General features: G+C 41.4%; 1 protein-coding gene across 7 annotated transcripts in view; it reads left to right on the forward strand.

Moving 5' to 3' along the window:
- The window catches only part of ZFAND6 (zinc finger AN1-type containing 6), a 181,798-nt gene that overhangs the window by 93,004 nt on the left and 64,732 nt on the right, over positions 1-24,062 (forward strand). For 6 of the 7 annotated variants that reach the window (XM_085644702.1, XM_085644703.1, XM_085644707.1 and 3 more), the window contains 2 exons: positions 964-1,064; positions 18,116-18,232. In XM_085644702.1, the coding sequence (XP_085500828.1) occupies positions 964-1,064; positions 18,116-18,232 (218 nt within the window). Of the gene's footprint in view, positions 1-963; positions 1,065-9,897; positions 10,054-18,115; positions 18,233-24,062 lie in introns of all 7 variants that reach the window. The other variant, XM_085644708.1, reaches the window with a different exon arrangement.

A 24,062-nucleotide genomic window follows, 5' to 3' on the forward strand; every position in this document is an offset into this window, starting at 1 on the left:
TGAAAAATGTAACAACAAAGTAAAATTTCATCAGTCCTAAACGCCTTAAGGAAAAATCTATTTTCGTCTTGGAAACCGGCACTTAAGAGGCAACTGAGTATTGCTGTAAAATTCTTTCTTGGGTCATAGTTCCTCCTTGTGTGGTGTGGCTTAGTGAGCAAAGAAATGATGGACTAGAATGCAGTCCAAAGTAATTACCAGTGGCAGAGGTTACTTTAGTTATTCCATCCATCACTTTGTTTCCTCACATTTTTGGATATCCACATACAATACATTGGCATTCAGTGAAACTCAGTAAATCTAATTTTACATGGTCTGTGGTTATCCTGAAAATTAGGAAATGATCCTGCCCTTTTAGACGCAAGTTAAAGAATCCTGCTTTCAAATTTTAACTTGGGGATAAAGACACTAATGTAGGTGAAATCTGAAAAAAGGTGGAGAAATCCTGCCCACCCTTTCCTACCCGTCTGAGTGCCTAGTAAGTCCTCAATGAAATTACACTAAATGCCACTTAATCACTGAACACAACTCTTTCATCTGATTGGATGTTCCAGAAATTCAGTTCATTTCTAAAGGCTGTTGGTAAACGTTTTTTTTTTTTTTAAAGTTCATTTGGGTTCTTTGAGAAATGTATGTTCCTGGTTCAGTTAAAAAGTATACATTTTAGGTTGTGACTCGTGCCACTCTTTGCAAGCTGAACAGGAGTTCTGATCTATACTTATGAGTTTTCTAAAGGAAGTTTTAAGCTGACTACTCCAAACGCTCCACCCTCCTGATGCTGTCCGGTTGCTTTCAGCATGATGTGCCCATTACGTTTTAAAAGAAGATATCCTGGCTAGACCTTGACAAAGGCTTGTTTGCTGCTGTCCTTTTTCTAGAAACCTCTTTTGATTGAGAAGGAGGAATGTCCTCAAGCCCTTCAAGCATGCGTTATAGATTCTGACTATTTGCTTTTACTTTCAGGCCAGTATCTAGCCATTCTCCGGTATCAGAACCAGAAGCATCTTCACAAGCGGAAAATTCAACAGATGACAAAATAGCAGCTGAAAATGAAGACCTACAAGGTGATTATAGATACGTGTGTTCAGTACACTCTGGCTTTGTGTGATGTGATGCAGATTGCATGGTGTTTAGCTCATAATTAATGTTATGGTCATGCTAAGTGTGAGGAATGAGTGATGTTTTCTTGAGGGATGAATGAGATGTTATCTGATTTGAGGTGCTTAACTTTTGTTTTTTAATCTACTCAAACTCTTTGCGCTGAGACGGTTCTCCTTGTATATCTGGTGATATGCTAAACATTTAATGCGTTGATACGGACCTAGTTCATTCACTGGGTCATAGTTATATTATTTGTTGTCATATTGTGTCTGGTAAGAGTTGGCATCTTATTTGCAAGACCAATCTCGCCTTCTGACTTGTTTTGCTCATGTGAACAATGAGCTCTGTTAATTTTCATGTACTATGCAAGAGAGCTTGTACTTAAGCTTGTGAATGTCTTGTGTTTCTGCTGTAATATACCTGTCAATAGGCTTGGGAGCTTGATTGATGCTGACTTTTCTCTTGGTTGGTAACTATCGTCAGAGGAAGTCCTGCAGTAATTTCCCAGAGTTCACCCCTGGTTAGTTGGGTAGCCTTTTCTGTTATGCCTCTGGGTTTCATCTGTGCTGCCTTCAAGGCTTTGGTGCGGAGCTGTGCTGCATCTGGCCTTTGCTGTGGCATCTCTTCTTGATATTGGGGTCCTCTATTGACTTTGATGCCTCAGGCTCTTCTAATGTTTTGGTGATATGAAATGTGATGCCTTTCATGCTCTATTAACGAACTTGGCAGTCTGGTCCTGGAGAAGGATGAGTGATGAAGATCGGGAATTAAACTTTACAAAGATAAAATGAACTACTTTGTAAGTGTGAAGAACCCCTTGATTTCACCTCCTTTTGAGGTACATTTTGAAGTTCTATGCACTAAAGAAAAGCTATGTAATTCCTTCAGAGATTGAGGAAAAGAAGATTTGCATTTGCACATAGAGGAAAGCAATATTTACAGCACCTCTAAGAAGGTGGCTTGGATATACGTTGATGTGGTAATTTAAAAGGCGCATCTTTCGATAGTAACCAGTGATCAGAGATTTGGAAGATGGTTATCTTTTTCTAACCTAGCTGGGCAGATTTCATAAATATGGCCGGAGCACAGTGCTATTCTAAAGTTATTGACTTGCTTCTGCCGTTACAGTAAAAAACAATGCTTTTAGAAGTCCTCGATGTTCAACTGGACTGGTGGAATAATGAGTAGAATGCTTCACTTGTATCATGTAACCACCAAGCAGCTTCTCTGTTAAGATGCATTTGTTCTGTGTCCATGCACAGTGCACTTTTCCTCATATGTTCTGCATTCTGGTTATATCAAAGTGCAGGCTTACAATAAGGCTATGAATACTAGACACAAACAGTGGCCTACAGGCTTCCTGGATTGGGAGGCGAAAGTTCTGTAGTCTGAACAGAAGCTTCTCTTTGTTTTCCTTGCTCACCTATGGCCATCCTGCTGGTGTTTAGGTGCTTTCTTCCATAGATCCAGGGGATTTCTGATGATTAAGAGTCTGGTAATACTGATACGAAGCACGATCTCTTAACCTCTTTAAGTAAGCACAACAAAAAATTGCAACCATGGCAATCTGACATGGAATATTGTATAATACCGAACACTATCTGAGAATAGAAAATAACACCAGGCAATGACAAAGGAAATGAGATTGAACTTGTTCAAGATAATTACATCATATTTTAGCATGTACTGATAAAGGGAATTCCAGATAGATATTTGTGAGACAAAGTTGATAAACTATTATTTCCTTACAGGATATTCCTTTATAGTCCATAAAATACTTCTGCCATGTACGAACAAAGGAAAAGTGTAGAAGTTTATTCACAATACTAACTGGGTCAGCTGCTCACTATCTAATGTACCCTCCAGGTGTACTACTCCGTTCGGATGAAAAGATGTAACACAAATGTGTTGTCAGCTATACCTCCAGCTTCTTTTATTTTGGCAAAGAATGGAGAAGAGATTCGTCACCACTATAAAGATTTTATGTTCAGCGTTCTAGCTATTCCAGTATGGATGCTAAGGGATGACTTCATTGTAAGACTAGCATGAGGATTTTCCACAAGAGGGACAAATTTAAGAGAATGGAAGAGGCTTTGTATTTGTGGCAACATAGAACCGTTTCATGTCCCTCTAGTTGCTATATTACTATTTGAATTGGAGATACGTTTACAAAAATTCTCAAGTGGGTTCCACGTAGGAAATCCAAAAATTAAATCCAGTTGAAAAGAATTTTAACATGTGAAAACAAAAGGGTCAAGTAGGCGCCCTTTTGCAAGAGAATTTTAACATTGCTGCTTCTATGCAGCCATAGTGCTGTGAGCAAGGAACACAAAATGTTAGATGGATGTTCTTTCTCAGCAGTTTGCATGCTTGACTTCACACCTTGAAAGTCCGTTTAGGTCATATTCTGTTCGAGTACTGCTATTATTGTGTGATATTACCATGCCGGCTTTTGGAATGGCATAAGATTGTAGGAAGATGAAGATAGTTTCTCTCGGATTGCTAAACAATGGAAGAGAGTAGTGCTTCTCAGGAGATGCTTCAGAGGATCCTCAGGAACAGGGAAGCATACACATTTTGAAGGCTTAACTGGGACAGTTTTGCAAACAAAAGTCTCCTTCTATATGAACCACTGCTCCATCAGGGTTTCAACTCAATAAGAGCTGGTAGAGATGAGCATGCTGTAACTTATGGATTTTCAGTGCTCCCTCAAGAAGCTTAGACTCAACCCTGATCACTCTTGTTCTTTTCCCATAAAAAGAGACTTGCTGGTGACCTGTTGACATGTAGAACTCATTTCTCTATTTCAAGAGCAATGGGTATCTGCCAGATGCATGGAAAGAGTCCACAGCTGTGCTAGAATGTCAGATCATGCTATGATCCTCTAGGTCAGTCACATCATGCCCATAATTGAGTTCCCATATGTGATGAAATGTCTGAAGAAAGGCTTTTTGGAGAGCGTTCTTATTTTAAGGTTTGATGTATGTACAGTGGCGATATGGGTGGAGTTGTAGATCTCCTTTACTTCAAGGGTTCTTCCACAAAGCCTTAAAGACTTCAATTATCTTTGAGACATCTCTGCCCCCAGACTGTCATAGAGCACAGACCTTTATTCACTAAGCTCTGCTAATCCTACATACAGATCTCCTTTTTACGAAACCTGCATGTGTGCACGTAAAGCACTAAGAGACCAATTAATGGGCAGATGTGTGATAAGTATAAAGAAAGTGTAACATGATGCAAAATTGGACCCTCCACTAGACTTATCACAGTTTCTGCTGATTTAAGTTTTCTTCTTCGACTTCCTCAATCAGCGTTGTCCAGGAGATTGAGAATATCTAAATAAGAAGAGTTGCGAGATATTCGCAGCTAAACTGAAAGCCATTCATTCTATAGATTTGGCAGACTACTGTGATCAATTTCTTTGAGACTCGTTTGTGGATCCAAAAGCAACAAACCAGACTTTCACAGTATTCCAGTTGTGAGCATAATTGTTTGGGCAATCATCACTACTTCAAAGGAATGCCACACTTTAATATTGTCACTGAATTGATGAGCACTTCTTTCCACTGTGTTTCACTAGATTGAACCTAGACCAAGATTATGTTCTGGTTTTCTTCTATTTCGCACAATTGGACTTTCATCACACAATTGGAGACTGAGGCTCATGTTCTGACAAGAGTGGTTTGGAAAGAAAATGCTTTAATTTCATTACTCCTCATTACATTCTTCCTCCTTCTGGCCATTGCTTCTAAGAAGTGATTACACCTTCTTAGACAAATTCTCGTTTTTCTGTTTCTCTTTCCTTAACTAAAAGCTGAATCCAGAGGTTCAAAAGAAGTAACCCCTATCATATTAGAAGGATGAGACACTGCAAAACGTAATCTCAAAGCATTAGGTTCAAAATAATCAACGCCTTCCAGGCCTTATCAGCAGTCCTTTGAATGGTAGGGTAGCAACAGGGAAATCTTGTAGAACTTTTGCTAACCTTCTAGGTAAACCTGTAATGACTGACATGAATAGGGGACATTTTTTGGATAAAAGAAAGGAGCCAAGAAACCTTTACCCACTTGATCTTCAACTAAGCCCTTGAGATTACAGGAAAACAGTGAAAAATATAGATAAGACTTGGATGCAAGCAGCAAGACCGGGCTAGAGTGCCCAAGCTTTTTTCATTCTAAATCTTGTGCCAAACAGTAGAATTGGCTAAATCTGTTGACTGGCAAATAAGTCTATTTGGTGTCCTACAAATGTCTGGACTCTAGCAATAATTCTTAAATGAGGCAAATATTTTTCTGTGTCTGCTGTCACACTGTCCATATGTCTGATCAGCGCAGCTAGATTTTGAATGAGCGTAGCAAAAGCCAGAAGAGTTCTTCTAGTAGCCTCAACCTCCTTCCATTTTGAGGAGATTTTTTAATTTGGATGGAGCAACAACCCTATCTCTATCCTTGGAACTAATGATATCAGAAAAGTTGCTGTCCTCTGTTGCAATTTATGCAACCAGAAATGCACTTTTTTCTTTATCCAGGTTTCGTCCCGATCTGGGCTGTTACGTACAGGAAAATTGGTATCTAGGCTGATAGTAAATTCTTAACCAGAATTCCTAAATTGAATTTTGACTCAAATCACTCTCTTCAGAGTTTCTCTTAGAACTTTGCACAGCAGCTCACTCCGGGGAAGTCTTGATTGAAGAGAAACACACGACTTTGCAGCTTCTCCACTCTGTTATCCAGGAGAACTACTACTATCTGGCTCTGATGAACTGCATGACCTGTGCCTGTTTGGTCCTCTGTTTCCCCTGTTTCTCCTAGTTGATCAGACAACCGTGGGATTGAGACTGAGGTAATTAAATGAAGTTGACTTACCTGAGCGAATAGACTTGATGGCCTGGGAACAATGAACTGGGAGGTATAGAACTATACTCAAGTCTCCACTGCCTCAGATATCCAACTCCTCAAACACTGGCTGCTACATCATCCAGACCTGGATGTCAAGCGCGTTCCTGACTCTCAACCCAACCTAGACAGAATTCCTATTTGCCTAAAACAATAAACCTGAAACAACACAGACCTCGACCTGAATCAGTGACATGAACCTTGACAGATTTGAACCCTTCCACTAAGCTTTCACTCTCAATGAATGTTAAGTCACTTGTAGTTTCACCCTGAACACTGACCCCCTGAAGAAACACATTGCCAATAAAGCAAAGACTTCCTGTTCCCAGCTGTTGCCTCTAAAGAATGTGAAATCTTTTATTCCAGAAAGCAACTTCTGAACTGTTATTCAAGGCCTTGTACTCTTGCATAAGGATGGTAGTAACACCCTGCTCAATGGCCTCTCCGACTCAACACTGGCACCCCTTAACGACATCTACATGCTGCAGTATGTATGAAGTCTCATGCAAGGCCCGAAGAAGTATCATTACATCACGTTTGTCCTCATGGGACTTCATTGCCTGCCCTTGACAGCCTTCAAAACTAGCTGTAGCATTTACAACGCCATCGCACCCAGCATCCCCGCTTATCTCGTAGACAAGCTCACCATGTCTGGTGGTTATCGGAACACCATCAATCTGGACACAATCGGCCTGCAGACTAAGTCTAAAAAAGAACAAGACAACAGGTATTTTTTCATCTATGCACTCAGGATCTGAGGCAACATCCCCATATCCGTGAAGAACGCCCCACTGCTGCTCCAATTTAGGAAAGAGTTAAAGAAGCACCTCTTCAAAGAACGCTCCATCACAATGTACTAACAGTCTACAAACCAGATACGTCTCCTATCACTTATTGACTTTATGCTTGTCTCTGTCACTATACACTGTTCTGCTGCACTTTGGCTAGGTTTGCGAAATACAAATACCACATACAAGCATAGATGCAAATGAGGAAATAGAGGAGTATTTAATGGAATAGTAGCAGGCCTCCATACAAGGCATATGCAGAGGATTCTCGTAGCAGAAAATTCTGGCACTGTTGCATATTCTACATCAACCTAACCTAGTATACCAAATACTTAAATAGCAATAGAAGGACAAAGGCAATAACATGCTTTAGTAGCCTTTGACAAGGCACCACCGTATAAAGCAGTCACCGCGCTCAAGCCACAACTGGTGAGCATTGCACTGGGATCCTTCCAAAGTGGAAGAAAATAACATGAGTACGTGAATAGTGGGCTTGGAGTGAAACAAATGTACTGTCTGATTTAGGTTGGCTCCCCTAAATTGTCCTTAAGTACAAAGCTATCTTTATTCATCTACACTGGCTATTTAAAGAACTACACATACGTCTTCGAAAAAGAGAAGTCATTTTGAATGCTGATACTTCCTTATCAGGAAGAAGGCTTAAAGAAGAATTGCAGATCCATTCTGAAGCTGAGGCTATGAAATTGGCAAACAACAAAACATTCAGAGTGCTGGTATAAGAACCATGTTAGGTTTTTAAGGTGATTGAATGTTTGTGATAGATCTGCAAAATGCAGTGTTGGGAGATTTCTATGAGAATGGACAGTGGGATGGTGCACCTGCTTGAAATAGATGACAGTTCAGAAGCGTAGTCAATGGGAGAAAGGGCTTTATACTGGAATTGAGAGAACTTCTATAGTACTATTTAGTAGATATTCAGTCAATGGGGAATGTATCCATTACTTCTGTTCATCACAAGAAAAAATACAGAAAAGACAAAAAGGATCGACTTTGAGGCCAGGCTTCCATAATGGGCCTCCACGTTAAACTAACTTTCAATAGGTTTGTTGGATGCTTTTCTAGATGTGGTTAATAGCCTGAATGTGCTCGTTTTATTGAAGCCGTTAGGGACAGCAATGTTAAATATTTGCTGATTGAGTATTCGCTGCGATTAGTATCTCTTGTAGCTTGTGAGCCTTAATTAAATCTACAAACTTGCACTGCCGATTTTCATATTGGCTGACCCTGGTACTTTGTGGAAAAAATGTTGATGGGATAAATGGCGGCTGAAAGCCCTAATGAGGCACATGTTGGCCTTGCTGCATATGATTTTTGACTATTCGGTAAGCTCAAGGCGATGTTCTCTCCAAATCCTGAGAAGCAATATTCTATTCTTTATCTACTTATTGCTGCATTTTTCTTTTTTTTAACGGTTCACAACTAACCACCAACAATTGTACGCTTATGCAAGGAGCTGTATAATATATTTCAGTCTGAGTGTTCTGGTAGCCAACAGCACATACTCCATGTCCATTATTGTCTGTAGCACAGCTGGTGCAATGGACTCAATCGCCGCAGGAAAAGAGATTTCCATCAGGTCTCCTCTCGCATACGCCTTGCCATCAGCGTGGGGAACCGGCCTTAGTTGAGTGGATCCTGGGATTGCTTCCCCTTCCCCAAAAAAGCCCATAGAAGCTTATCCAAAATACCAATTTTTTTCCAAATTTCCTGGGGCATCCCCTGGCTTTGTACACAAATATATGACGCAGTCTTTAAACCCTGGAAAAAGTATAAAGGTGATGGAACAATACTACAAATGAGCCCATCAACGTGTGAGATAACAGAAAACTGGTAATCACGACAACATGGAGTGACAAACTTTGAAGACACAACAGTTTTTCAAGTAGGGCTTTGACAGCAACACACCTTCCCAAGCTAAGTTCGGACAATGACAGTAGAACCTGTTGGTATGTATGACGTAGGGTTAACTCTTATTTAGTTTACGAGATTTTTAGATAGAGGTTAACATATTAGGTAACTTTACTATCTGAATTTACCTCCTCCTTGATTCTATCTTTGGTTACATTTTAATATGAACAATTCTTTCCATTATCACTTTTAAAGTAGTTCATACAACACAGCTAACATGTTATTCATCTAGTTTCCATAAACTTCAGCTACATCTTTAAACATTAGATTATTTCGAACTCCGAATTATTCTTAATTATTGTTCTATTAGTCTGCTTGGATTCTTGTGTATATCTGACATTTCTCTGCTGTGACCAAAAACCAGCTAGGCACAAATAAATGTATAATCCACCATGTCTCACTTTACTTTGGCCAACCATTTGTTTAATGATATGATGTCCATGGAGAGCAAGTTTTTTTTCCCCTCGGCTTTGGATCCACAACGGACATTTCTATGATGGGCTGTTATTTTTCATAAATGAACGTTTGGGCCCTGGCTCAATATGAAAGTGCTGGGAGGGTTTAACCCAGTATATGAAAATGAGCCTGTTCGCAGTAGCTTATTCAGCGTGGCTGCCCATCTTGGGTGGGCTTATTGAGTGTTGGCCTGTACATTTTGACTGATGGTGTGGAGCAGCCCACACTCTGGGTTGGGTGAGTGTAGTGTTTACTGCAAGGAGCTTGTTAAAAATGTTCAGTAAGGCATGTATGGATTGCCTGGCTGAGTGTGTTGCAGATCATTGTCCCTCAGTGAGGGTAGAATGTGCTGGGAATGCCTGCTGGCAGATATGAAACTGAGCATGTTTGGGGTGAAAGGGGTTAGGGAGGGTGGCATGTCTGAATGCATTTGCGCTGATTGGTGTTGGCTGGCTAAGCTAGGGCGCAGTGCTTCCTAGTTATGGCTCTGAGTATGTCATGCAGTGCGTGCTAGGCGCTGTCGAGACACGACAGTAGAGGCTGTGGGTTATGTGTGGAGCATCGGATAAGAGTCTGGTATTGTGCAAATCTGTTTTGGGCATCCACAAAAATACAGTGTGTCCTGGTAACTGATTCTGGATTGCATTGTGGAGAAGTAGGTAAAAGCAGTGTGCATGGTAGTCAGTGAACGAGTAACGGCGGGGATTTCTCATTGGATATTTCAGATATTTCCGACCCTTCCAGGCACTCTGAGGCAGGGTTCATTTGTGGTACGAGAATAGAGAGTGAGGTAGCGGCAGGCAACACTTCCCAGGAAGACTGTGTGAGAAGGGGGAAGAGGAAACATCAGGAGACAGATATCAAGTTAGAGAGAGCAGCCGGTAAGTGAAAGGTTTTCGTTGAATCAGCTCCTCCAAACGTTCTACCCCAACGGGGTTCAGAAGTGGCATTTCACAAGTTGATTTTACAGGGCAGAGTACTTCCTCGTGGAGACTCTAATAAATGGTCTGGATAGCAGAGGATGAACTCTGAGGTAGAGTCTTCTGATTGAATGGTATTACGGGGAGCAGAGGGCTTAGTGCAATAAGAGTCTCACTGGAATGAACTGAGGAGCAGAGGACCCAGTTTCAGCATCTTGTGACCTGAGAACATAGGTCTAAATTGAAAAGGGTGTTCTCCCACCATTCAGAGTACTAGATCCTCCATTAAACTGAGGCAAATAGATACCACTTCTTTTCTGCCCTACTGCTGAAACACATGGTAACCATAAAACATTGTGCTTACCATACACACAATTCACCTCCCTTTGTCATACTATTTAATTTTTCCTCTCAGGAAGCCATGTATGTCAATGCAATCTCCATTTGTGCGACCTTTTTTTACAGTGTAATTTATGATTGGGGCAAGGGTAACCGATTGCAAACCTCTAAGCAATTCATATACAGTGTATTCGCGGCAACTCATTTTTAATTTTGACAGCTTTCTCTTGCTTCTTCAGAATCATTGAGTGGAGGCATATTGATCATTCTTCACGATGACCACGTTTTATAGTGGTATAGAATCCATGACTTACAAATGCCTGACTAGATGCGTAGTTTTACATTTTTTTTATTTTTTTAAAGTCACCATTAAGTTTGAGCCCCCGTTTACTTGATGAGCCAATGTGAAACTCGGTTCTGTACAATTTACTTCCACTGGATCTCATGTTGTCTACCTTGCCTATCTCTCTTCCAAACAGCCTTTTTCCACCTGCTTTCTTGAGCACTTCAAATCTTTCATTTGATTTGGACTCTTAAGAGGAGCCCCTTCATCTAAAATAAGTTATTCTGTTTTGTAAATTGTCCATTTCAATTTTCTTGAAGGCTACCCTGGCTGGTAGTTAGTTTCTCCTTTGTTGTTGAAGTGCTATTCTCATGCAGGACTTTCTTTGTCTGTCTTTTGCTCTAGAATATTCCTTTTATTAAGTGTGTTTGCTTTGTACTTCATCTGTAGCTAAACTCTTACATTTTAATTCAATTATTTTTCATTAAAATGTCTGTTGCAGTGTTTCAACATACTATTGATTGTTATATATAGGGATGACGTTTAATGGACTGAAGGCATGAGTTACCTTTGAATAGGATTTGGTAATAGCTATTATGTAAAATGTTACAAAACTGTTGAAGCAAGTACGAATATTAATAAGTAATTACAGTACATTCGTATCAAAGACCACACTGTTCGCTTCAGTTGCAGATGTACTAGTCCTCCTTCGGTCTCCCTTTTGTATGCCAAACCAGACACTTAGTTGCCAACAATAAATTATTATTAATTCTCTTGAATAAAATTTACCCTTTCGTATGCAAAGGTGTTCTTTTTTCTGTTTGGAAATATCCGGTTGTCCGTGAATTGGCAGGTGTTTTACCTTGACCAGAACTAGCTGTAGCCACAACAAGGGGCCTTACATCTTTTAATTGTTGCTTCTAGACAATAAACAAAACGCCACAACTGGCAAACAGTTGCTAAAGAAAAGCCTCTACTACCTATTGTTTGGTGTCTTGGGGCCAGATTAAATAAGGCATGCCCTCCTACGATGAACCTACTCCAGTGGCCATCACATTTAATATATCTGTGGTTGCCAGGTAGCTTGCGCTGAGCGACAAGCAGTAAGGATGAAGCCCAAAAGAAAGGGGGGCATGCCTATAAAGAGAAATCACTTCTGCAGTATCTAGGGTAATTTGTGCTACCCAAAATGTTCCAGGACCCTCTATTCCAGCTGGGATAACTAGTTTTCCAATGGCACAAATTTGCTGTACGTTTCTATAGTGGCTGCATTTTGCTGTCTGCTCCAGGAGTAGAGGGTCAGTTTTACTAGACTCACAATTTTGCCTATGCCTCTGCTATCCTCTGAGTAGGCCCGGGGTGTTTCTGTGTCTGTCCAGAATCTTGGGTAGGCAACCCCAGGCAACTAATATCTGAGCCTCTGACACAGAGTCTTGTAATCCAATTAGCAATATTCTGCTGCACACAGTGATCTGTTTACATTACAGGAGCCATGGGTAGCTAAAAGTCTTTCTCTAGCTACACACACATTTGAAATGATCCCTATTAAGTGTGTCCATGTAATATTGAGGTACATCATTTGTACATCAATTATTTCACTGCTGGCTGAGCTCTGTTTTTGAATGTATTGATGGCATTTACCAGAGACAAGCTCTTTTATGAGTCCATCCAAAGTCTTCTGGTCTTTCATCTGATGTTCTTTTTCAGTTGCTAGAAGACTCTCTTCCCTGTGTAGAAAGGTTCAGCCCTGCAATTATTTGCAAATGCAGAGTTTTTGAAGACTTCCATCTAGTCTTGCAACTACCACAGGGTTCTACAGTAAGGTGGTGCTTTTTATCAAAGAGTGATAAAGGCACTTCCTCTCCTTAGCCCCATGAGCCGGGGCTTTCGGGTTGAACAAGGTTTCTGTGCTATAGGCCGCCAGGCAAATAGGCCTGATGTGAATGCCTTGGTGTCCATTCTGACCCGATACCTCTTAGAGGTCAATTTGTAAGCATTCAACATTTCCATTTTTAAGAGGGAGATTAAGTGTACATTTTAGTGTTCTCACTTCTCCCTCAAGAATATCAACAGCAATTAAATGCAAAAAATAAAATACTTTCTTCAGAAGAGTCGGAGGAGTCCTATTTCAATTTGTCAGTCAGTTGTGCAGCTAATGGCATCAGTGCTATAATTCATCAGAACCTACATCCTTTCCAGCCCTCTTTCAGGAAACGAGACCCTACTCACCTAACATAGATGACAGTGTCTTCAGAGGACTGTGAATATATAGAGCAATGAAACTCAGAGAGCATGGCATTTTGAGGAGACTATTGTTTGTACATGTTAAGTAAAATATTTCTTGGAGTATACAGAAATATGCTGTCTATACAGCTAAAAGTTTTTCATTCAGTCCCGTCCAGAAAAGTGTCCCACCTCACTCATGCAAGTGAATCCAGAGGAGATTCCGTCTCAAATTGGTTCTGGAAAATGCCTAGGATGTTATTCTGGGTACCCAAGAACTTTGAGGGTATCTGACTGATACCATTTCCAATGGCATGAACCGGGTGCTTCTTTTGAAATACTTCCAGATGGTGGTGTTTTTGAAAACTGTGGAGGTGATGCAGATGATAGACTAATGTCAAGCATAAATCTCTTAAGATAGATGCCGGTCGAGGAAGTGCCTCCTTACTATTTAATATTTGCCACTGAAAGTGATCGCTATATGTAAAGATGCTTACTTACTAATAGGCTTACACTGCTAGAGTATTTACAGTAATTCTTTCAGCTGTGGCAACTCCTCTCCTTCTCCCAAATTAACACTTAGCCTTGCATGTGTTATTGGCTGTTCAGAGCTCGTTCTATGGAGACTTGTTGGAAGCATTTTCCTCTTTGACAGTACAGGGATTTTGATCCGAGAAATTCCAGGTAATACCATCAGAGATTTATTTTAACAGGAAAATTTGTTGACTGTTCTGTGGCCTAGATTTTTCAATATCTGGAAGAGTTCTGGCACTGGGGAACACCACAGTACTTGGCCTGCTCCATCTCGATAGTTCCATTTGCTTAATGAACTTGTGCATCCATGTCCCTTTGGGACAGTTTACCATTTAAAATGCTGCAGACTCTCCTTCCTCATTGAAATCATGCCTAGCACCTTAATCGAAGAGGATTGATTTAAGTATCTTTGTTGGTGGACTCAGAAGGTTGACTTATTAAAAGGTACTAGATTTCGCCATCTAGTACTGGAAATCATTATTGTGATAGGTGTATTGCAGCATTGCTTCGAAGTGCATTGTCGGTCCCACTAAACTGACTTGAAAGAGACCTCCAAACCAACCACCTGATGCTCTACTTTAACATTTTATACCGCGTATCCTTACTTCTGTTGAAAGGGAAAGTTGTTCAAATCTTAAGGACAACACTGCTGTTGTGTTTTGGTCTTAAGGTTCTGGTTTGAAACCCATTCTTCTCTAGTGGTCAACCCAGTGACTTCTCCTTTGGACTGCTGTAGGTTACCTGGTTCCCTGGAGGGGAAATCATGTTCTTCTCTAACTCCCCAGACTCTGCCTTTATCCCGTAACTTTGTGAATGGTGTGAGGAGATCATTGATTTATTCTGTACGTCTAAAGCTGAACTCTGGTTGTGAGCTTTTTTTTTATGTTTGGTGTTGTACTGCCAGATTTTACTACAATCCTTTTTTTCTGCTTCTGTCGGTCTTATGAGTGTCAGACATTTTTGAGAGGTTTTATTTTTTACTTTCACAAATTCTAAAAATGTCCTGGAATTTATAATTGCTGCTGGTTGTCTGGATTGTACCTCCTCTACTGACTGTTGGTATAGTTGCAACCTTTCTTGGGTAAAAGTGGTTCCCCACCTTATTTGGTGTGGGAGGCGTAATACCTTCACTTGTTTCTGAGCACTGTCCCAGAATGTTTTCAGTTCTCTGGTACTCCTTGGCATAGCCCACTGCTCTTCGAGATCACAGGCTAAAATGTCCTTTGTGGGACCCTATTCTTCTTGCCTCTTAGAAGTTTTTTTACTGTAGCTTCTTGGTTTTCATGCTGGTTGTATGTGATTTCATAGATACATTTAATGGAATACTATTCTGAGAAACCATTTCACTTAAAATGTTTAATAGAAATTTACAGGATGAATGCCATTTACCATTTCGTAGAAACCAATTCATAGAATGTCCTTTTTTTAAATTGACTTATACATTTATTTTTAAGGTGTAAGTGCCGTGTTTGTAGGTCTTACCCTCCAGAAACATTTTTGTCAGAGGTATTTCTATCAGGGCTTTACTTAAGGGGACATTAGTTCAGATTTATATCTTTTACATTGTCAAATAATTATCTTGGATGCTTTTAATTTCGCTGATACTTCACCAACCCTTAACACCACCCATCAATGACCATCTCACAACCCCTAAATAGCATCCCTGCTCCCTAAAGACTCTCACCATACCTAAACTCCACCCTTCCCAGAACCTTTAAAGTACCTAATCACTAACTAAAAACCTTTCACCATCTCAAACCCCTACCTTTCACTGAACCTTAAACCCCAACCACCCATAACCCAGCTGTGTTTCCTCCGTGGGAGCAGAGGATCCCCGCTCCGAAACACTGCTGGGCAGAAAACCATCAAAATAAAATAATTTTATTGCCATTTTATTTTTGTGCAAACTGACCACGAGAGCGGAGTCAGTGCTTCATTGCTGCAAATGATTGGCAACAGTGAGGAGTGGCCACTTGAGTTTGCAATGCACATGTTGGTTTGGCTGGCTACCTTGCTACAGCCAAGCCGACATGCGCAATTCAAACGTCTCCAACCCGGCTGTCTTGGACAGCTGGGTTGGAAAGCAGGCACAGGCTTTACAGTGCTTTTTGGAGCGTTGAGCCAGCCCGCTCCAGCCAATCAAGATGCTTTAGAACAGCCTCTTTATTTGATGAGAGAGTTGGCTGTAGGCTTCGCGCTCGGAAGACTTGCCACAGAACAACGAGGATGAGCTGCAGAATGTGGAGTAGCAGTATGAGTGGCAGTATAAGGTAAGTGATTTTTTTTTGTGGAAATGTGTATATTTATGTTAATGTGTTTATTATTGCGTATTTGTTGTGTTATGTGTATATGTTGTGTGTTATGTGTATATTTTTTTGCCCCGAATGTGATTTGCCATCAATCACTACTGCCTAAACCCCAACAATAATTGACCCCCCCTCAAAATTGCTCGCTACCCCTAAACTCCACCTATTCCTGTTCCCTAAGATACCTATTGCACACCTGAACTCCACCCTTCCCTGACTGCCAAAAAATCCTCATCACCCCCAAACAGCACCCATCCCTAAAACCAAAAAACTCTCACTACCCCTAAACTCCACCTAAGTGTAATGAGATTTTGGATGTTTCCTTAAAATTAAATTTCCATTAAAATGTTTCCTTTCATTTTCGATTTATATGCATTTCCTTAAAATTTTATTTCCTTACCCGTTGGTTATCCATGATTTGGTTTACTCCAGTGTAATCTCTCAGTTTGAGGTTTTCTATTAATTCACGTACGTCATTCCATGCTTTGTTCAGCACTGCTTGGTGGGTTTGATTCGATCTGTTCACCTTGGTGTCAATCGACATGGACTTTTTTTGGTGTCTGGTACAATCAGTGGTTCCCGGGCATCATCTATATATTGCTGTTTGCCACTGTTGCACAGGGTCGCCAATACTAATGCACTACCCTCGGATTACAATTTACTTGTTCGGCATTTGTTTCTCCTGGGATAAAGAAGTCAAACCATCATTGCTTACTTAAGGCTGTGATAGGAGATTGAACCTCACCAGCTGCATAATACAGCAAATTCGTACAGCAAACTGGGCTCTTATATCAAATGGGCCATTGTATTCCAAGATTTTTGTTAGTGGCACCCACTGAACTTATTTTGGCCACTGAACTTAAAAGCTTGACTCAGCTGACAATTGTTCATGGTTTGGGTTTATTCACACCAAAGATGATAAATGGGTTGAGGGGGACGTTCAGAGGAGGGGAATACAGGCAGAACAGTCGGGGAATTACCAGCTGGGGTTCTTCATCCATAGGGTCACACCTGGGGGGCGATAGTTAATTTTTTACTGTTAAACCATGCTGGGGGTGTGCATTTTTGTGTTGCGTAGTATTGGACCATGTGTTGTTTCTGGTACTGGAGGAACGCATGTGCACTACTACTGGGTTGGCCTATGTAGTAACAGATGAATGCATCGTACCATACCAAGACCGTGTCTCCAAGAGTACATGCATGCTTATTTGGCAAAGTGCTATACAATAGGCAGTCTGTTAATCTCATTTTAGCAGAGCCCTGCAAAGGTTTGCTTCATTGTGCCCCTACTTATCTGAGAATTCTTATTACTTTGTACTATACACTTTTAGTGAGGCTATAATGTTTTTTGTGCACATTCCATCCTTGTCTACTCGAAATAAAAGTGTTTATAGAAAGTACACTTCTTTTTCAAGAAACGAGGGCTGTATTGCGAGTTTCTGCAAGTAAAATTCACAACCACTATGAAGAGTTCGTAGTGTTTGTGATCGAACCCTGGACTTTGGCCTAGAATTCAAGAATTGTCCTGCATATTGCAACCAGTTCCTCCCCATACTTGGATCCTAAAATGTTGAGGTATAATATTTTCTGTCTCTTGTTTATATCCAGCAGCAAAAATTAAGGAAACGCAATTAATTTGTGTGCCCGGTCTTGCCTGTTGCGGAGGGCAGGAAGGGGAAGGGAAACTCGGAGAAAACAAAGTATTTCCACTTATACCATCAAAGGGCTTCTCATTCCAATTTGCTCCTCTTAAATATCCATTGTGACTCTTGCTGTACATGGGTTTTTGTGTCCCATGGGGCACAATGCCCTAGGGCTATGGACTTGATAGCCTTCACCTTTGTATTCAGTTTGAATGGGTGGTCTTGATAAAGTGTAATTTACATGAGCTATAAGTGGCCATGCAGGTGTTTTTTACCTTCTTGTGGCTAAATAAAGTATGAATGTGTATGCGCACGCAGTAAATCTCTGCTCCTTTAGGAGGGCTGCTTCTAACGTACCACCATTGACTATATATTCTGGCTTCTGCCAGTGGGAGTATGTGCAGTATACCCAATCTCCAGGAATACAGAGTTCAGTATGCTGCACACTGGCTTCTACTGGAGTTTGGGTAGGCATTATATATCTTGTCTCCTTCTATATCTTGCACATAAACTGTTCATTCTGGCTCCTCCGATAGGTTACATTATACAGGCACACTCTTTCTTCTGCTTGAGTAAGTGCATTCCTTATTGGCCATGGTTCCTACAGTAACTGAGCAGGTTTAGTGTAGCCCGATTTCCTGGGCAGTGCTCTTGTGGTTATTTGTGACTCATCAGGTGTTTTCTCTTCCGAGCAGCGTCCGCTTCAGAGAGTGCGCAGAATTCCTCAGAAGAGTTGGAGAAGTCTCCAGACAAACCTAAAATGAAAAAGAAAAACCGCTGTTTTATGTGTCGTAAGAAAGTTGGGCTCACTGGTAAATATGTCCTCTTGTGGCTTTTATCCTCAATTTTAAAACTTTTTAATTATTATTTTAAATATATATACATTTTTTTTGTTGCTTAATTGGATTTTTTGACATGTGTACAGCAGAATAGTGATTAAAGTGCACGAAATGTGTCTATACAAGGCAAATTCACGATTTATTTTTCAGACGGTTTAATCACCGTCAAAACATTGTTGGAAAAGCAATATTCTCCATCTGTTTCCTATGTATAAACCTTCATGTTTGCAATTTAATGCTACTTTTCCAAAGACTGACCAGACTGCTGTCGAACATGCACGGCAGGTTTAGTTGGGCAGTTCATTTCTTCCACTAATTTTACAAGTATCCCTGAACAGGTTGCTAAGTGTCTTGCGACTATTGATGCCTATGGATACACTCCAATGGAATACTTTTGTTTCTCGCTATTTGGCAGTTTATTCCTCTAAATTCTTTCAAAGATGCTCATTACATTTGTGAATTTTGTTATGCTCTGCCTCAACCCCTTTATAATAATTATCGCCTCTGATGGGACGTAGCCTTGGAAAACCATGCATGCACTACCTGTGGTCTTTCTTTTACACTTGCACTCCATTAAGCGAGTCAGACATTACATGATGACATTTTGGCAGCTGAAAAGACACAGCAGGAGTTTCCCCACTGTGTAAAGCTGGGCCTAAATGGAAAAAAGTAATGGATAGATTCACCTGGCTCCTATACTAGCAGAAAGGCCAAAAGAGATGTCTATAACTTGGCACTCCAGGAAACCCGCTCCCATACCTTGCAGGGTCCATTGGAGAAATGAAAAAAAAACCAAATTTGAGCACCCTTATTTGTATAATTCCAACCGTTTCGTAGCCAAGTGTATTCTGTAAACACAAACTTCTTCACATTTCTTTTAATTGTTTCAGTAGAAGAAAAACTCCTTTTTGACTCACTCAAATGTTGGCGTAGTAAAAAAACAGAACAATGTGTTTTATTTCGGAACATATGTGACCTCTTCAGTCCAACTTGGCGTCCAACCTTCCCTCAAGCAGGGCCCTGTGACCAATCCCAGCAGGGTTTAGCCATGCACAGAGGGTTGGATGTTACCACCAAAGGCCTTACGAACGCAGTGGGAGTTGGCTGCCCGTAGTGTGTTGGGTGCATGAAACTCTTGGATGTGGTATAAGATCCACCCAATAAAATCTGTGTAATAAAAGGTTACGGTGAAGTTGTGGTTAGCTTTGGTTATAGCATATCAATGTTTGTTTTTAAAAAAGGCCATTCACTTAAATGACACTTTGCCAGGGTGTGATTCATGCAGAGGTATCACATTGGGGCCTAATAACAGCCTAATCGGCAGCGGAGGGAGGCAGGCACCAGTAGACTGAATAACAGGAATTCAAGGAGACCCCGCCGGTGACCTAATTACAAATGCATACCCTTGATTACCTGAGATTTGCAGGCAGAGGTCTGCATGCTCAGAGGCTTTCAAGATGACCTCTCCTTTTTGCACTTAAGTAAACATTGGATCCAATTCTGAACTAGAGGCGAATGATGGCCCAAGGGAGTGGAGTCTGATGTTAAGCTGTGCGGTGCTGTCCACGCAGAGTTTCTCCCCACAATTGGCCTACTTTTAAAAAGTCACACTGCTCACTGGGAGTGATTTTAATGCAAAACTCCAGCCCTCCGCAGACAGATCTCCACTGAGATGCGTGTCTGAATGCTCCAAAAATGTTAGAGGAAGGCCTAGCAGATATACATTTGGTGTGTGGAGGCAACAGCAGAGATTTTACATTCTATTCTAACGTACATATGTCCCAATCATGTTGATTTATTTCTTGATTTAAGAAAATTATTGCCCCAAGTTCCATCAACTGAAATCAAAGCGAAGATTGTATCTAATTATTCAGCAGTGAGTTTGAACTTAGACACTTCTACACCACAAGAACCCACCCATAGACCTTGGCTGAGTAATGAGGTAGCCTAGAGGGACCTAATTTTAATGGATAAAATAAGGGAGCAAGTTAGTCCAAAGCCCAATTGTAAAGGATAACATAAGGGAGCAAGTTAGCCGAGAGCCCACACTTAAGGGATACAATAAGGGATGCAGTACAATATTTAAAAACGATTGACAATGGGTAAGAGTTAGAATATTGTGTGGGACGCGGCAAAGACTGGAATAAGAAGGGAATTAATTTACTACACAGCACTTTTTGAAATAAGGAAGCAGAGGAAGTAGGAATTAGAGACTGGCCTAAAACCTTAAAAATCCTTATGTAAAAGTGCCTATTTGTTAGGAGCTTACAGGGAATTGCGAAAAGTTAGGCGAGTGTTAGAACAACTCCTAAAGCAAAAGGCTGCTTTTAATGCCAGAGGCAGCTAGCAGATTGTTATATATAAAACAATTCTTTCACTGGAAGGGAGACTAGACGGACAGGCTGCTGGCCTACGAGCTCCGACAGGTGCAAACAAGAATATTATGAAGGAGGCATAAGCCGCACTACTACCCCCGAAATCTTGGATACCTTTGCCTCCTTCTATATAGACTTGTTTGGGGAGTAATGTCTGGAGCAGGACTGGCAGGCTGCTAATTTAGAGAACTTTAAATGCACAACAGAGCGGGTCGATTGCATCCCACTAGAGGAGAATGTCTTGTGCGGGGTTAGGGCAGCCATAAAACTATTGTCCTAATGCCTCTGGCCCTGATGGTTTCTCACTGTTCTTTTAGAAGGCCTTTGTGGCTCTTCAGACAGAACCACTTGCAAAAAATGTTTACGCCATTTTTTTCTCAAATCATTTGTTACTGTTTTTTAACAAACATGGCATAAACATACAGCCCGGCTTATTTAATAAATAAAACGTGATAAGATTATTAAAAATCATCCAACTTGGCAAACAGTGTAGATGTAGAGCTAATAACGTTATGTCCGCTGCTCTATTGGTTTGACCATCCCATGGATCCGTAAAATAATATGTCTTGAAAATGTTGAAGGTTTAGTATGTTTCCACTGTTAAGTGAGTGTAGGACAGAGTTGTCCAATGGGAAGTTACTAATTCTGGCTCAGTTAGCCATGGTGCCCATATGCTCTCATGCTTGTAGGGGTGTCTCCTGGCTTTGTATACTGCCCTTTTGAGATTAAGCAGTAGTCCTTACCAGTTCGCAATTTGTGTAACATAAGGAGGGTTTCGCATCATTCATTTCTTGGCTATGTCTCGTTTGGCAATTAGATAACCAACTCCAGTGAATGTACCCCGAGCAAGGTGCCTCTTATTCTTCCATAATCGCTAATAGGGCTATCTTAGGTGTTAAATCAATAGGACAGACTAATACAGAAGTCATTAAACATTGAATCTGCTTCCAGTAGTGTTGAATGTTAGTACATTCCCAGACCATGTATAAAAGGGTGCCTCTTGAACATTGGTGTCTAGTGCAGACCGATGCAAAAGAGAAGCCTTAATCTTAATCTTGTGCATCCATTCTGTGGCATAGTAGGTCCTATGTAGGCCAAGGATTTTAAGAAATCTGTTGCTGTCCGATCTAGCAAACGTGTGAGGGCCCATATGGCTTCCCTCATAATCATTGAGCGGGCCCAAGGCTGTTTCCCAACACTCCCTTATGTTGACCCAAGGGCCCTGAATATTGGCCAGTAATGAGTAATAAATCTGTGATACACACCCTTTGCCTCGGGATACTAATATTTTCCTGGCCTTTAGCTGGCTGAACTTTGGTAGATGTAATAACTGATCTTGTAGAGTCTAATGTGTACCTATGTTGAAAAAAGTGAAAACAGTTTTTTATGCATTTCATATTCTGTTTGTAAATCTGTAATGAATTTCAAATGTTCTCCAAGTTAGAAATATTAATGTTGTCCCAACCCCTAAAGTCAAGTGTTTATTGCCCCAGGGGACCCAATCCCAGAGCCAGAGAGGTGTTTCCTGTGTTAGTTTGTGTGGCCAGCTTATCTCCTCCATGTTCCATGCAACCAGTGTTAAAGTTGTGACTGTGGAAATGTGGATGAAACTATATTTGACTTAAGGTAGTGTAAGGGACCTGTAGTGTGGAAGGTATTGTGTTCCAGTTTGTAATCCGGGTCATCCCTCTCCCATGACTACTAATTGTGCTATCCAGTAATAGACATGTAGGTCTGCTGTGCATAGTCCTCCCTCCTAGGTCTATTGCCTACATTTGGCAATCTAAATTCTCGGTTGCATAGCCCATCCGTCAGGTCAGGAAGCGGGTTTTGAGGCCATCCACTCCAGGCCAGAAACCATCTCCCTCCATCTGTTCCACCAAGAGTTTAGCAGCCAAGGTGAAAAGGAAGGAGGAAAGAGGGGCATCTATGCCTAGGCCCCTTTTCAATTTGTAAAGGTTCTTCAAGGAATCTATGAAACCCGACCCTTGCCCAAAGCTGACAAAATAGTGTTTCTGCACAGGGCAAAAACTTGGGATGATGTTCATCTGCTGTAGGACTCTGATTAAGAAGGACCATCCAATAGAATCAAATGCCTTTTCAGAATCCAACATGAGGAAGGCTGGGGTGCCATACCATTCCTGACAACTGACAAGAACTGGGAATAGTCTTGCAAATCAGTGTGTGGTGCCTTGACCCTGAGTGAACCGGTTCTGTTTCCAGTACATCAGAGAAGCTAAGACCTTTACCAGTGGATTTGCGAGGATTTGAACAAAGATCATGACCTCAACATTGAGATGAACACTGGTCTGACTGTTTCCCAGGTTTATGAGTACCATGATTGTGGTACCCCCGAGATCATGGGGTAGGCAGCAGTGCTGAGTTGCCTCTGTGATCAGAGACTTGCACACTGAACACTGCAGCACCAGGAAAGAGACAAACCCCTGCCATTTTCGGGGAACAGGGGGTTGAGGAGGTGTCCAAGGCTGTCCCGTCTGTATCCCAGCCTCTTCAGTTAAACCCTGAAGTACGCTCCCAGCCTGAATCTAAGATTGAGGAGCAGCAGGATCTAGAGGTACAGCAGTTCTTGAAATCTTTAATCATGATTACAGCCTCTGGTCACACACTGTCGCCGTGCACAGTGCAAGTATGCCCTAAGGGGTCGGGCGTTGAGTTCAGAATTCCATCAAAAGGTCTCTGGTCCACTACAACCTGTGAGCCATTGTCTGCACCGAAAAAAACTCAGAGGAGATATCGCTCCCTAAACCTGCCCCAAAGAGTCCTCAGAAAGCCCAGCAGTCCTTGGTGCCGGCAACTGTCAACTATGTCACAGATGTCTGCACAGAAACCCTGTTTGGCTCCAGAACATCAATCTGCATGGAAACTCAGCTCTGCACCAAGAAGCCAGAAGAGTCCTACGATATAGACGTTCAGCGGCAAGACCCCTACAACTGTAAATTCAGAGGGTTTGGAGCAGCGATACTCCACCCTTTCCCGGGAAGAACTTGACGCACGTCAGCGAATCTTTATCCACCCACTGAGTGGAAATTTCTCTATGAAGCATCCACCTAAGGCACAAAACATACTTCCAAGGAAGGGGAAACTGACTTTTGAAGAGCAGGTTTCCTTGGAGCCTACACCACCTCTCTGGCATAGGAAACAGGACAGGGGCACCAGCCCACTCTCTTCTCATCCACTCTAAACTTCTTCCTCCAACCCCATCTCTACTTCCTCCTTCCCTGCCTCCACCATATGTGCAACTTCACCACCTTCTCCAGAGGATTCATCACATTCCCGTTGGGGAGTGGATAGCCTCTTGTACCTTGTATACCTCTGTGCAGCACCTTATGACCTTGAGCCTAGGTATTACCCAGGGGATGACAACAATTTTGATTCTCCCGGGGGACATTGTTCTGGGTCTCCAACCG

Source organism: Triturus cristatus, chromosome 3_1 (assembly GCF_964204655.1).
Source record: "Triturus cristatus chromosome 3_1, aTriCri1.1, whole genome shotgun sequence".
Taxonomy (NCBI): Eukaryota; Metazoa; Chordata; class Amphibia; order Caudata; family Salamandridae; genus Triturus; species Triturus cristatus.